This window comes from Macaca thibetana, chromosome 9 (assembly GCF_024542745.1).
Source record: "Macaca thibetana thibetana isolate TM-01 chromosome 9, ASM2454274v1, whole genome shotgun sequence".
Taxonomy (NCBI): Eukaryota; Metazoa; Chordata; class Mammalia; order Primates; family Cercopithecidae; genus Macaca; species Macaca thibetana.
In genome coordinates this window covers 123,445,978-123,461,219 of record NC_065586.1, presented here as the reverse complement: position 1 = coordinate 123,461,219, position 15,242 = coordinate 123,445,978, and the positions used below count along the sequence as shown (strand labels likewise).

General features: G+C 44.8%; 1 protein-coding gene across 1 annotated transcript in view; it reads right to left on the bottom strand.

The window, feature by feature from the left end:
* DOCK1 (dedicator of cytokinesis 1) overlaps window positions 1-15,242 on the bottom strand; it is a 557,083-nt gene that overhangs the window by 59,076 nt on the left and 482,765 nt on the right. Inside the window, 1 exon segment of the mRNA XM_050803710.1 lies at window positions 14,711-14,830. Within this exon segment, the coding sequence (XP_050659667.1) occupies window positions 14,711-14,830 (120 nt within the window).

Here is a 15,242-nt window from a genome sequence, read left to right as displayed (position 1 = left end):
GGGCTTTGAGTAGAAAAAGCTTGTTAGTGATCCCACATGAACTAAGGGAGCAGTGTTGTTACTGACTCGAAAATGGACTTTCTCATGCTTTGTCATAAATTACTATACAGGAGCAAATCATAAAGAACATATGATCTTTCTGAATATTCAGGCCAAATGCTGGCTGAATAGGTTCTGCTAATAACACATTTTCAAAAATTCTAGAAATGCCAACAAGAAACCCATATGAAGGCTCCATTATGTTGACCTGCAATCCCTCTTAATAACAACTGTTTCCAAAGAGAAACTTAAAGGATGAGAAGATTTCACCCAAACACTTGGAAAAGAGATACAAACATTTGACCAAAAATGGAAATTTGCTCCAAACTCCTATTTTTAGTTTACATAATGATACAAGATGCTTTTTTTTTTTTTTTTTTTTTTTTTTTAACTTTGGTGCAAGGCAAAGTGTGAACTTTGTCAAGGAAAGGTTATTTTAAGGGAAAATAAAACAGAGCTCCAGCTGAAAATAGTCACGGGGCTTCATATATCACTTGGGCTATAAATTATGTATCGCATTTGTCAACCTGCCAGGCTGTTTCTTGATTTCAGAGGTGGCTGGTGTTGGCTAATACTGACTGCCTCACTCTGACTGCACTTTCCTTAGAGGAGGACTTCTATCTTTGACTCTCAGCCTCCACAGAGAAGCCTGGTAATTTTCAGTGAAGTACTTGGATTAAGGGCTTTATTGAAAATTACTAGGCCTCAACCAAACACAATAAGACAGACAATTCAGAGCATCTTCAGAAAAGAACACTGGTCTGCCATGATAAAACCGAACAGAAGGCTTTTGGGGGACGCTCAGGCGGGCGGTAAGAATAGAACGGAAAAGGAGCAAGGAGTCATTATTAGCTCGAGAAGGAAGAAATGTAAAAGAATGAAAATGGAAACAGATGGAAATGACATTTTGCAGAGAAAAAGATTAAGAAACCAAGAGCTAGGCTGAAAGACATTCAAAACTTTAAAAAACGGTGGAAAAGTAAAAATAGAAGAATGATTCCTTGGGGAAGAAATACAGAAAGATAACAGAACATCATTCATAAAGCCAGTGTCCAATAAAAAACAGCAGCAAATCCATTCTGCCTTGCTGGTTTCTAAGCACAAAGGCAGAGAAACTTTAATATCACCCGATTCCCATCTCTCCCTGGCCCCCCCGGTCTCCCGGGGAGCAAAGAGAGACGCCATTGCAGGGGGCCTGGGATGGGGACCCCTGCTCCCTTAATGGCCTGCTCGGCCTTGTCCAGAGGCAAGCTTGTCCTGGATTCTGGAAGCCCCTATTTGCCCTAGGAGGCTGTAGATATTTCAAACAATGAATGAGTTCTAGGATGTATATCCTTTCCACAGAGAAAGTATGTAAATGAAGATTTCCTTAATTGCATACGGAAACGGGCCACGAGGAGACAAGCTGGGCCAGTGGAGCTGTAGCTGGGTCACGGTTTTGCCAGACTGATGTCCCACTCGGCTTCCATTTTATCATCTTGCAAGCCCCAGTGATCACCGGTCTCCAAGCTTAACTGAGGTCTTAAGTCTCCTTACCCCAATACATTTTTAAAACTGGAATTGCATTTTTTCCCCCCTAAAATGAAATACATGTAAGATCGAACCAAGGAAATTCTTGTGATATAAACACTCCAAGGGCTGCGGGCACATGCTCAGGACGTGAGCCTGGTGCACGTGGCGCCATCAGCCAGGTCGGTAAGTTCTGTGGATGCTGACTGTCCTCCCTGCATGCTTGTCTGCCCGTTCGCTCACTGAATAAACTGCTGTAATCATTCGGACGGAAGATTGTTATTTTTAACATACAAGATTCTAGACAGGAAAATCCAGCCCTGGTCTTGCAAGAATCTGTCTCCGTCTGATCCATAACCATTGCAGTGAACATGGTGCTAAAGTCAAGTTCGTGTTAGCCTTGGGAAAGGAGCACCCTGATAAAATCCGACTGCGATGCGGCACGTGGCAGAGTGGGGTGGGATCTGCCCCCAGCCCGGTGCTGGGGACAGGTGGGAGGCATGGCCTTTCGCTCTCCCAGGGGCTCAGTCTGGGTCAGGAAGCAAGATCTGTAACAAACAAAATATGCCCCAAATAAGGAACTTTATGGAAAGTCTGACTGACGGCCACCTTCTTGATTGTGTGCTGTGTGCTCAAGTGCTGGCCAGAATGTGCTCATCTCACTAACAAACGACCACCTTGAAAGTCCCGTGCCTGTGTATGTGTGTGGGCAGGGGGTGTCTGGGACCTGGCTGTACTCACTGTTCAATTCTGCTTTGAGCCTAAAACCACTCTTTAAAAAGCTATTTTAAAAAAATGGAGTGGAGCCCAGGCCACGGCACAGATCCCTCAGAGGGAGATCCAGAGGTGGCAGCCACAGCCACTGCCTCTGCTCTTAGGAGCTTTTGTCAGCACGGGCCCTGGGGACTCAGGGATGGTTGCTGGAGCAGCTGGGACATCACCTGGGAGCTTCTCAGAAATGCAGAGCCTTGGGCCCCACCCCAGACCAGCTGAATCAAAATCTGGATTTTTAACAAGATTCCCCAGTGAACTCCAAAAGCCAAGAACGTTTGAGAGCAGTGAAATATGCCCAGAAGGCAGGAAGGCAGCCGTCATGGCAGCCGTCACACGAGACAGCAGCAAGAAGCAGCTGGTCCACGCCGGGACAGACCATGGGAAGACGCAAGGGCTTGGGGATCAGAGGGCATGTTCAGAAGAAGGCCAGATGCTGTGGGTGATGAGAGGGTACATCTGGAGGTTCGATTCCTACTCTAAGAAGCTTCGTGCCAGGTGAGAGGCCTGGATCACCTGCAGAGGAGATGGGGGAATCCCTGAGGTTTGGGCATCTTTGAAGCAGTTCACGCTGTGATCCAGAGGCCACATTATTAGAAACCCGACTGGTATCTACCTGCAGGAGCAGAAGGGTGGAGACAGGCATGGGGCCTTGGGGAGGAGAGTGGGTAGGCATCTCAGACAGACCCAGGTGAGAGGGACTGAGAACTTACAAGGAGACACAAAGTAAACTGGATCTAGCAGCAGGGCTTCTGCCCAGATGCCCGAGTTGTTCAAAAGTGCCCCAGGTAGAACTGGGCCAAGATGGTGCCGATCTTAGAGCCAGTCTGTCAGCGGGGAAGGCTCATATTCCCTGAGGCACGTGGATAGACAGATCCTGAGGAGCAAACGTGACTTATCCTTGCTAAGCCCGGGAAATGAAAAATGAGATTGTAATGGGATTTGTCCAAAGCACAAATGAAAACAACATCACCGAGGGGCAAAATTCTAAATTTTAATAATAAAATACGTATCGGAAAACTCTGTCTTGCTCCAACAAGAAGATGCTGCTTTTTCTTGATTTCTCACACTTTATCTTCGCAGCTACCTCTTTCTACCTCTCTGCTATTTGCCTCATCTGTATTTCCTTCAGGGCCATGTGAAAGCTCCCAAGTCCCCCTTCCCTCCAGGTTCCCACTGGTAACTGCCGTACTCTTTTTTTTTTTTTTTTTTTTTTTTTTAATTTATTTATTATTATTATACTTTAAGTTGTAGGGTACATGTGCATAACATGCAGGTTTGTTACATATGTATACTTGTGCCATGTTGCTGTGCTGCACCCATCCACTCGTCATTTACATCAGGTATAACTCCCAATGCAATCCCTCCCCCCTCCCCCCTCCCCATGATAGGCCCCGGTGTGTGATGTTCCCCTTCCTGAGTCCGAGTGATCTCATTGTTCAGTTCCCACCTATGAGTGAGAACATGCGGTGTTTGGTTTTCTGTTCTTGTGATAGTTTGCTAAGAATGATGGATTCCAGCTGCATCCAAGTCCCTACAAAGGACTCAAACTCATCCTTTTTTATGGCTGCATAGTATTCCATGGTGTATATGTGCCACATTTTCTTAATCCAATCTGTCACTGATGGACATTTGGGTTGATTCCAAGTCTTTGCTATTGTGAATAGTGCTGCAATAAACATACGTGTGCATGTGTCTTTATAGCAGCATAATTTATAATCCTTTGGGTATATACCCAGTAATGGGATGGCTGGGTCATATGGTACATCTAGTTCTAGATCCTTGAGGAATCGCCATACTGTTTTCCATAATGGTTGAACTAGCTTACAATCCCACCAACAGTGTAAAAGTGTTCCTATTTCTCCACATCCTCTCCAGCACCTGTTGTTTCCTGACTTTTTAATGATTGCCATTCTAACTGGTGTGAGATGATATCTCATTGTGGTTTTGATTTGCATTTCTCTGATGGCCAGTGATGATGAGCATTTTTTCATGTGTCTGTTGGCTGTATGAATGTCTTCTTTTGAGAAATGTCTGTTCATGTCCTTTGCCCACTTTTTGATGGGGTTGTTTGTTTTTTTCTTGTAAATTTGTTTGAGTTCTTTGTAGGTTCTGGATATTAGCCCTTTGTCAGATGAGTAGATTGCAAAAATTTTCTCCCATTCTGTAGGTTGCCTGTTCACTCTGATGGTAGTGTCTTTTGCTGTGCAGAAGCTCTTTAGTTTAATGAGATCCCATTTGTCAATTTTGGCTTTTGCTGCCGTTGCTTTTGGTGTTTTAGACATGAAATCTTTGCCCATGCCTATGTCCTGAATGGTACTACCTAGGTTTTCCTCTAGGATTTTTATGGTATTAGGTCTAACATTTAAGTCTCTAATCCATCTTGAATTAATTTTCGTATAAGGAGTAAGGAAAGGATCCAGTTTCAGCTTTCTACTTATGGCTAGCCAATTTTCCCAGCACCATTTATTAAATAGGGAATCCTTTCCCCATTTCTTGTTTCTCTCAGGTTTGTCAAAGATCAAATGGCTGTAGATGTGTGGTATTATTTTCTGAGGACTCTGTTCTGTTCCATTGGTCTATATCTCTGTTTTGGTACCAGTACCATGCTGTTTTGGTTACTGTAGCCTTGTAGTATAGTTTGAAGTCAGGTAGCGTGATGCCTCCAGCTTTGTTCTTTTGACTTAGGATTGTCTTGGAGACGCGGGCTCTTTTTTGGTTCCATATGAACTTTAAAGCAGTTTTTTCCAATTCTGTGAAGAAACTCATTGGTAGCTTGATGGGGATGGCATTGAATCTATAAATTACCTTGGGCAGTATGGCCATTTTCACGATATTGATTCTTCCTATCCATGAGCATGGTATGTTCTTCCATTTGTTTGTGTCCTCTTTGATTTCACTGAGCAGTGGTTTGTAGTTCTCCTTGAAGAGGTCCTTTACATCCCTTGTAAGTTGGATTCCTAGGTATTTGATTCTCTTTGAAGCAATTGTGAATGGAAGTTCATTCCTGATTTGGCTCTCTGTTTGTCTGTTACTGGTGTATAAGAATGCTTGTGATTTTTGCACATTAATTTTGTATCCTGAGACTTTGCTGAAGTTGCTTATCAGCTTAAGGAGATTTTGGGCTGAGACAATGGGGTTTTCTAAATATACAATCATGTCATCTGCAAACAGGGACAATTTGACTTCTTCTTTTCCTAACTGAATACCCTTGATTTCTTTCTCTTGCCTGATTGCCCTAGCCAGAACTTCCAACACTATGTTGAATAGGAGTGGTGAGAGAGGGCATCCCTGTCTTGTGCCAGTTTTCAAAGGGAATTTTTCCAGTTTTTGCCCATTCAGTATGATATTGGCTGTGGGTTTGTCATAAATAGCTCTTATTATTTTGAGGTACGTTCCATCAATACCGAATTTATTGAGCGTTTTTAGCATGAAGGGCTGTTGAATTTTGTCAAAAGCCTTTTCTGCATCTATTGAGATAATCATGTGGTTCTTGTCTTTGGTTCTGTTTATATGCTGGATTATGTTTATTGATTTGCGAATGTTGAACCAGCCTTGCATCCCAGGGATGAAGCCCACTTGATCATGGTGGATAAGCTTTTTGATGTGTTGCTGAATCCGGTTTGGCCAGTATTTTATTGAGGATTTTTGCATCGATGTTCATCAAGGATATTGGTCTAAAATTCTCTTTTTTTGTTGTGTCCTTGCCAGGCTTTGGTATCAGGATGATATTGGCCTCATAAAATGAGTTAGGGAGGATTCCCTCTTTTTCTATTGATTGGAATAGTTTCAGAAGGAATGGTACCAACTCCTCCTTGTACCTCTGGTAGAATTCAGCTGTGAATCCATCTGGTCCTGGACTTTTTTTGGTTGGTAGGCTATTAATTGTTGCCTCAATTTCAGAGCCTGCTATTGGTCTATTCAGGGATTCAACTTCTTCCTGGTTTAGTCTTGGAAGAGTGTAAGTGTCCAGGAAATTATCCATTTCTTCTAGATTTTCCAGTTTATTTGCGTAGAGGTGTTTATAGTATTCTCTGATGGTAGTTTGTATTTCTGTGGGGTCGGTGGTGATATCCCCTTGATCATTTTTAATTGCGTCGATTTGATTCTTCTCTCTTTTCTTCTTTATTAGTCTGGCTAGTGGTCTGTCAATTTTGTTGATCTTTTCAAAAAACCAACTCCTGGATTCATTGATTTTTTGGAGGGTTTTTTGTGTCTCTATCTCCTTCAGTTCTGCTCTGATCTTAGTTATTTCTTGCCTTCTGCTAGCTTTCGAATGTGTTTGCTCTTGCTTCTCTAGTTCTTTTAATTGCGATGTTAAAGTGTCAATTTTGCATCTTTCCTGCTTTCTCTTGTGGGCATTTAGTGCTATAAATTTCCCTCTACACACTGCTTTAAATGTGTCCCAGAGATTCTGGTATGTTGTATCTTTGTTCTCATTGGTTTCAAAGAACATCTTTATTTCTGCCTTCATTTCGTTATGTACCCAGTAGTCATTCAGGAGCAGGTTGTTCAGTTTCCATGTAGTTGAGCGGTTTTGAGTGAGTTTCTTAGTCCTGAGTTCTAGTTTGATTGCACTGTGGTCTGAGAGACAGTTTGTTATAATTTCTGTTCTTGTGCATTTGCTGAGGAGTGCTTTACTTCCAATTACGTGGTCGATTTTGGAGTAAGTATGATGTGGTGCTGAGAAGAATGTATATTCTGTTGATTTGGGGTGGAGAGTTCTATAGATGTCTATTAGGTCTGCTTGCTGCAGAGATGAGTTCAATTCCTGGATATCCTTGTTAACTTTCTGTCTCGTTGATCTGTCTAATGTTGACAGTGGAGTGTTGAAGTCTCCCATTATTATTGTATGGGAGTCTAAGTCTCTTTGTAAGTCTCTAAGGACTTGCTTTATGAATCTGGGTGCTCCTGTATTGGGTGCATATATATTTAGGATAGTTAGCTCTTCCTGTTGAATTGATCCCTTTACCATTATGTAATGGCCTTCTTTGTCTCTTTTGATCTTTGATGGTTTAAAGTCTGTTTTATCAGAGACTAGTATTGCAACCCTGCTTTTTTTTGTTCTCCATTTGCTTGGTAAATCTTCCTCCATCCCTTTATTTTGAGCCTATGTATGTCTCTACGTGTGAGATGGGTCTCCTGAATACAGCAGACTGATGGGTCTTGACTCTTTATCCAGTTTGCCAGTCTGTGTCTTTTAATTGGAGCATTTAGTCCATTTACATTTAAGGTTAATATTGTTATGTGTGAACTTGATCCTGCCATTATGATATTAACTGGTTATTTTGCTCATTAGTTGATGCAGTTTCTTCCTAGCCTCAATGGTCTTTACATTTTGGCATGTTTTTGCAATGGCTGGTACCGGTTGTTCCTTTCCATGTTTAGTGCTTCCTTCAGGGTCTCTTGTAAGGCAGGCCTAGTGGTGACAAAATCTCTAAGCATTTGCTTATCTGTAAAGGATTTTATTTCTCCTTCACTTATGAAACTTAGTTTGGCTGGATATGAAATTCTGGGTTTAAAATTCTTTTCTTTAAGAATGTTGAATATTGGCCCCCACTCTCTTCTGGCTTGGAGAGTTTCTGCGGAGAGATCTGCTGTTAGTCTGATGGGCTTCCCTTTGTGGGTAACCCGACCTTTCTCTCTGGCTGCCCTTAAGATTTTTTCCTTCATTTCAACTTTGGTGAATCTGGCAATTATGTGTCTTGGAGTTGCTCTTCTCGAGGAGTATCTTTGTGGCGTTCTCTGTATTTCCTGGATTTGAATGTTGGCCTGCCCTACTAGGTTGGGGAAGTTCTCCTGTATGATATCCTGAAGAGTGTTTTCCAACTTGGTTCCATTTTCCCCCTCACTTTCAGGCACCCCAATCAGACGTAGATTTGGTCTTTTTACATAATTCTATTTCCTTCAGGGCCATGTGAAAGCTCCCAAGTCCCCCTTCCCTCCAGGTTCCCACTGGTAACTGCCGTACTCTTGACAGCTGTCTCACTGCTACGGAAATGACTTTGAGTCACAGGACAAAAAACGTCGTATCTTGGTGCTTGTGATCACGCTCGATCATGCTTTCTTCCGTGCCATTTCCACATATATTTTATTCTTTCCAGACTTGGGTCCCCATTTTGTAACTCTTTTAGAAATCTTTAGCTTTTTAAATATTCATGTAGTATAAGGAGTAGATACCAACAGGCACGCAGGCAATTCCGGCTGCCCGTGAGGCCTTACAGGACAGCGGGCAGCTTCCGCTTCCCAGCCGAATGTGGGCGGCAGTGCTGGTCTGAGGATGTTCTTGGCGCTCAACAAGAGCAAAGTCTTTGACTCAGAGCAGCACCGTCCAACAGGAACCCAAGAGGAGCCACATCTGTGAATGCTGCATTTCCTAGCTGCTACCTTTTAAAGACTAAAACTAATTTTAGTACTATCGACTCTATCTAAAATATTACTATTTCAACATGAAATCTATACAGACAAATGAATGAGACACCTGGTGTGGGTATTAGTTTGCCAGGGCTGCCATAACGAGGCACTGACTGGGTACTGGGGACCTCAAGTCACATTCATTCACTTCCTCACTGTTCTGGAGGCCAGGATTCTGCCATCAAAGTGTCTGCAGGGCTGGTGTCCTCTGAGTCCTCTCTCCTTGGCTTGTGGACGGCCGCCCTCTTGCTGTATCCTCAACATGGTCTTCCCTCTGGGTGTGTCTGCATCCTAATCCCTCTTCTTATAAGGATACCAGTCAGATTGAATTAGGACCCACCCTAATGACCTCATTTTACCTTAATTACCTCTTTAAAGACCCTACCTCCAAATACAGTCACATTTTGAAACACTGAAATTAGGACTTCAACATAGGAATTTTGCGGGGATGCAACTCAGCCCATAAGAACCTATGTTTTTTTGTACTTCGTCTTAGAAACATGGTTCACACGGGCCCAATGGCCACATGTGGTTCAGGACTCAGTACTGGACAACAGTGAGGGTTAGAGTCCTACCCATTAATTGGGAGCTGGTTTCTCTGGTGCTCAGCTGTTCAGAGGGCTTAAAGAGACATCTAAGACTAATTTATAAAGAAAAGAGGTTTAATCAGCTCACAGTTCCACAGGCTGTACAGGAAGCACGGCAGCATCTACTTCTGGGGAGGCCCCAGGGAGCTTATACTCATGGCGGAAGGCAACATGGGCAGGCATCTCACATGGCAGGTGCAGGACTGAGAGCAGAAGGTGGGGAGGTCCCACACATTTTTTTTTTTTTTTCTTTTGAGATGGAGTCTCTGTCACCCAGGCTGGAGTGCAGTGGCTGGATCTTGGTTCACTGCAACCTCCACCTCCCAGGTTCAAGCGATTCTCAAGCCTCAGCCTCCTGAGTAGCTGGGATTACAGACGCCTGCTACCACGCCCGGCTAATTTTTGTATTTTCAGTAGAAACAGGGTTTTGCCATATTGGCCAGACTGGTCTCAAACTCTTGACCTCAGGTGATCCGCCCACCTCAGCCTCCCAAAGTGCTGGGATTACAGGCGTGAGCCACCATGCCCGGCCGGTCTCACACAGTTTTGAACAACCCAGATCTCAAGAGAACTCACTCACTCTCACGACACAGCACCAAGAAGGAAATCTACCCTTATGACCCAATCACCTCCCACCAGGCCCCACCTCCAACACTGGAGATTACAATGACTTGGGATTTGGGCAGGGACCCAGATCCAAACCATATCAGGGCCCCACGCCAATCAAGGCTCTCCTTCAAGTTTCCTTGGGCTGTGTCACCTGCCAGTTAAGGCCTGTGATGACCTGTGGACCATTTAAAAAATATTTTTCCCCCAAGATAATTGCAATCTGGGAATGGAGTGTGGAAAGGCATGCCCTGGGCCATTCCAACTTCCAGCTTCTCAACCTTCTGTCATGGCCTTTGTCTTATTCCACTGCATTTAGGAAAGGCAGGAGGATGTTATTTCTCAAATGATGGCACATCCCCAAAGCAGCCAGGGATACTCAGGCCTCAGCCTTGTTTCTTAAACAAAAGTGATTCGAAGTCTGGCACAAAATGTCACACTTTGAGCTTCTACTGTGACCCCCTTCCCTCCCGCACTGGCCACATGGTGGGATTCCCCACATCACAGTCACAGGGGTCAGGAGCCCATTCTCTCAGGCTGCTTCTCCTGCAGGATCCTGCCTACCTAAGCCCCCTCTCTAACAGAAGAAAGAAACTCCACGACAGAGAAACGAGGATTGAGGCCCAATACATTTTATGAGATGGTATTCTCACATTTCTAGTTGTGGGGAAGTCGAGTTATTTGGGAGACTAGTGTGGACGTTGTCCTTCTCAGAATACATGGATACTTAGGGGATTTCTAGATGAACTTTTGTTAATCTAGATTGGATTGTGCTCTTGATTGGAACCCGACTCACCTGTCTAACGAGCTGTGTGGTGCATGTGGGTGCTGCTCACACTCACCTGCCCCTAAGGGCACTGTTCCACCCCTTGAAGTCTGGGGTGACCATTGATCTGCTTCAGCCAATGACATGAACACTGTCATTTTGGGGCAGAAGCCCCAGGGCAGGGGACTCCTTGCTGTCCTCTCTGGCTGTGTCCCTCTGTGGCGGAACCTTTGCTCACCTGGGTTCCAAGTGAAAAGGAGGACATGGAGCATGTGTGAGAAACACACCTGAGCTGTTTGGAGCCATGGAGATTCGGAGAGGTTCAAACTCCAGCACAGGCCATCCAGACTGCTACAGAAGATGAATTATTTCCTACTGCTCTTTTTCCCAGAAAATGTTAATACTTGTTGATGTTAAAATGAATTTTTTGCCTTGCAGCTGATCACTCAGATACTTCAAATTTCATTTTATCAAATTCTTTCCAGCACCTGTTCTTCGTCTCGCTTTAGTTTTAGAGGGATAAGGAGGCTTTGTTCCTTTTTAACATTCTCGTGGAAATATTATGGATATTCAGAAGTGGTTTTTCCATCGGTTTTATCAATACAGCTACTATGAAGAAAATCCTCCTGAAACTCATTCTGATTCAAGGCCAGCCAATGATCACTTTGCCATAGCCCTTGTTCTGTCTCCACCAAAACACAGGGACATCTGAGGACAATCCTTGAGTCAGTTTTCCTTCAGCTGCCCATCCCATTTTGTCACTTGAATTTATTTTTTCTAAGGCGGGCTTTCTCAACCTGGACACGACAGGGATTCTGGTCTATTTCTTTCTGGTGTGGGTGCCATGTATGCACTGTTGGAGGGTTAGCAGCACCTTCTCTTCCCCTAGTCAGGAAAACTCACAATACTCCTGCAGATCTCAGTTGAGAACCACTGTTCTGAACCAAACACATTCATTTTGCCCTTCCATGTGATTTTTTTGATGAACTATCACTATGTAGAAAAAGATATTTGGCTACCTTTGCTAAAAAAAAAAAAAAAAAAAAAGAAAAAAGACTTTGTTTTTTGATTTATCATTTATTGAAGGCCACCCGTCCTGCCATCCATGAGCATTTCTCATATGTCAGGAAGCATGTTAAATGTTGACTTTTCATTCATCTGTTCATTCTTTGCACACACATCCATAATGGAATGAGCACGTGCTGTCTGCCAGGCACTGTTCTGAGCATTAGATGCGTGGTGGGGAATTGACGGGTGAGGCTCTGTCTTCACAGAGCTCAGAGCCTACTGGGGAACTCATTAAAGAAACACACAAGCAAATCTATCATTGCAAATGATAGTAGGTGCCATAAAGGAGAAAAGAGGATGTTTCCGTGGCTGGAAAAGAGGTGACATTTCAGCTGACACAGGAAGGAGTAAGCCCAGGGCACAGCAGGGAGACATTCTTTGAGTCCACCACGCACATGTGGTCCTCTACCACAAAGAAACAGGTAGCCCAGAATGCCAATCGTGCCCCGAATGAGAAAGCCTGGCTTAGTAAAAGCTAATTCAAGTGACAAAATGGTACAGGCAGCAAAAGGAAAACTGACTCAAGCAATGTCCTCAAGCCAGCGCAGCAGAAACCCGCCGGGCAGTGGCAGGAAAGGGCTGGTGCATTTCAGGACGCAGAAGGGCCAGTGTGGCTGGAACACAGAGGGCAAGGGAGGGAACGATGGTGGAGAGGTCGCGGGAGCCAACGCTGGTCAGAGGATGTGCTGCCACAAAGAGAACCTGGCAACAGCCATCAACAAATGCACACATGCCTTCAGTCCCACGACCTCTGGCCCTTGGGCCTCCCGGCCACCCCAGGGTCCCTGCCTCCTGCCCTGCCCATTCAGTAGCACTGCTCGCCCTTCTCTAGAACACTATGGAGCCAAGAAGCCACTGCAGGGAAGGGTTGGCTGCATTTGCTCCATTTCTTTGCCAGTTTGCTGAGAAACAGGATTCTCCTGGCTAACCTAGTACAATTTTAGTAATTGGCCCTAATCCTCAATGCTTCTCATTCCGGAGAACAAAAATATATCCTGTTCTACTACAGCAGCGGTCCCCAACATTTTTGGCACCAGGGACTGATTTCAGGGAGGAAAATTTTTCCATGGACCGGGGTAGGGGATGGTTTCAGGATGATTGAAGGGCATTACATTTATCGTGTACTTTATTTCTATTACTATTACAGTGTAATACATAACGAAATAATTATACAACTCACCATAATGTAGAATCAGTGGGAGCCTGAGGTTGTTTTCCTGCAACTAGATGATCCCATCAGGGGAAGATGGGAGACAGTGACAGATCATCAGGCATTAGATTCTCATAAAGAGGGTGGCCCCTGGATCCCTCACATGCACAGTTCACAACAGGGATCACGCTCCTGTGAGAATCTAATGGTGCTGCTGATCTGGCAGGAGCTGGAGCTCAGGTGGTAATGCGGGCGATGGGAACAGCTGTAAAAACAGATGAAGCTTTGCTTGCTCACCCGCCGCTCACCTGCTGCTGTGCAGCCTGGTTCCTAACAGGCCACGAACTGCACCGGGGCCGAGGACCTGGGGTTTGGAGACCCCTGAACTACTGGACTGGGTGTAATTCACAGAACATTTCTGATCCTTATTTCCAAGCAGCCTTTGGGAGCCCACATGCCATTCTGAAAACTTCAGACTTTCTCCCTGTGTCAAGAATGGCAGGGACAAATAAAGGACGCAGCAATGCTTACTCTGAATGTGAGCAGAATCCCAAGCTTGGGACCACGGGGACTGTGTTAAGTCATTGTTTTCAGTGGGGTTTGGTTTACGTCAACAGCCACAAACAGGGGCAGCCATCATCCCTCCCGGGCGTCACTGTAACTGTGGGTAGGACTGTGTCCCCAGAAATATCTGAAGTCCTAACCCCTGGTATTTCTGATTCTGACCTTATTTGGAAACAGGGTATTTGAATGTAATCAAGGGAAGATGAGGACCTGCTGGAGGAGAGTGGGCCCTCATCTAACTGCTGGTACCTCCTAAGGAGAAGGAGATTGAGACAGAGACTCGCATGAGGAGAAGGCCTGTGATGATGAAGGCAGAACTTGGAGCGAGGTAGTTACAGCTGACCAGTGCCAGGGACCACAAGCAACACATGCAAAGGAAAAGACACGGGGCAGATTCTCCCCTGCAGTCTTCAGAGGGGGTGGCCACGCCAACACCGTGACATCAGGCTTGCAGCTCCCATCACTAAGCTATGAGAATACATTCACGTTGTTGAAAGCCACCCAGTTTGTGCGACAGCAGCCCTAGGATGTGAACGTCGGTACCTTCATAAAGTGTGCCAGCCACTTTTCTCAAAGGAAAAAAAAATAAAACAGGTTCTGAAATGAGTTAGGAATCTTGATGAAACCAAAGAAGGAGTTCCAATGTCACTTCAGTGGCAGGTTTCAAAAACTTCTGAAACTGAAACAGCCTTTTTTTTTTTTTTTTTTTAATAGTTACTGCATATCTGAATCACAAGAACTACAGTGATCAAATACAATACTGGCTGATTAAAATGACGGCAGGTTTCCTTTTAGTGGAAGTCAAGTGGAATCTATAATTTTGTTTAAGCCAATTAAACTAGAAGCCACCAGGATGGAGCAATATCCATCCTACCATGGGATTAATTCTTCCGTGACAATAGAAAAATGCAAGATGTCAAAGGAATACATTAGCTCTGTGGGCACGGAAACACCTCCAAATCGGTGTTCCAGACTTAGTTCCCTCTGGTAAGGGTTATAAAAATACTTGGTGCTTTTATAGAGCATCTATAAAAGGGCTATTGATTTTTTTTTTTTTTTAAGATTTCTACTTTTAAGTGCAAGCTGAAGGAACATGCATAAAACATTTCAATATACAATTTGTAACAAATTTCTGGTTCTGCAAACATCACAGGCGAAAAAAACGTGTTTACAACGTTGCAGGTAGGTGCAAGGGAAGAGGAAAATAAGAAAAATTGCTTTTTGTTTGCTTTTTACCTTGCCTTTGTCGAAGTAGTGGATGATTTCCTGGTAGAGCTGCTCCTTCAGCTGTCCCTGCGTGGTGGCCTGGTACCCGTCCCGCTGGGTGAGGTGGGCCACACACACATCCTCCGACCACTAAGGGAGAAGCAGAGCATGAGCGGCCCCGAGGCAGACACACCCAAGGACGTCAGAATGGTGTGAGCTTCACATCGGACACGTGTGGGGGCCGCGGTTCTGGAGACACGCGTGGCTGCTGTCAACAGGCTGGCGATTGCCAGGGCAGAGCCTCTGTCTGGACACACCGACAGGCATAAAAGACGTGGGGGAGGCAGAGCTGCAGTGGGGTTCACACAAAAGAAAAACCCAGCAGGTTCTGGAAAGCACAGAACCGGCAGCTTGCAAATGCCACCTCCTAATACCCCGGGACAAATCAGGAACCAGGTGATCCAGGGCCATCCCAAGGGCGGCACCCCAGGGCTCTGGTCTCAGTGTTGCGTGGGTTGGCATTTTAATCAACAGCAAAGACAGTATATGGAAAGGGACCGGA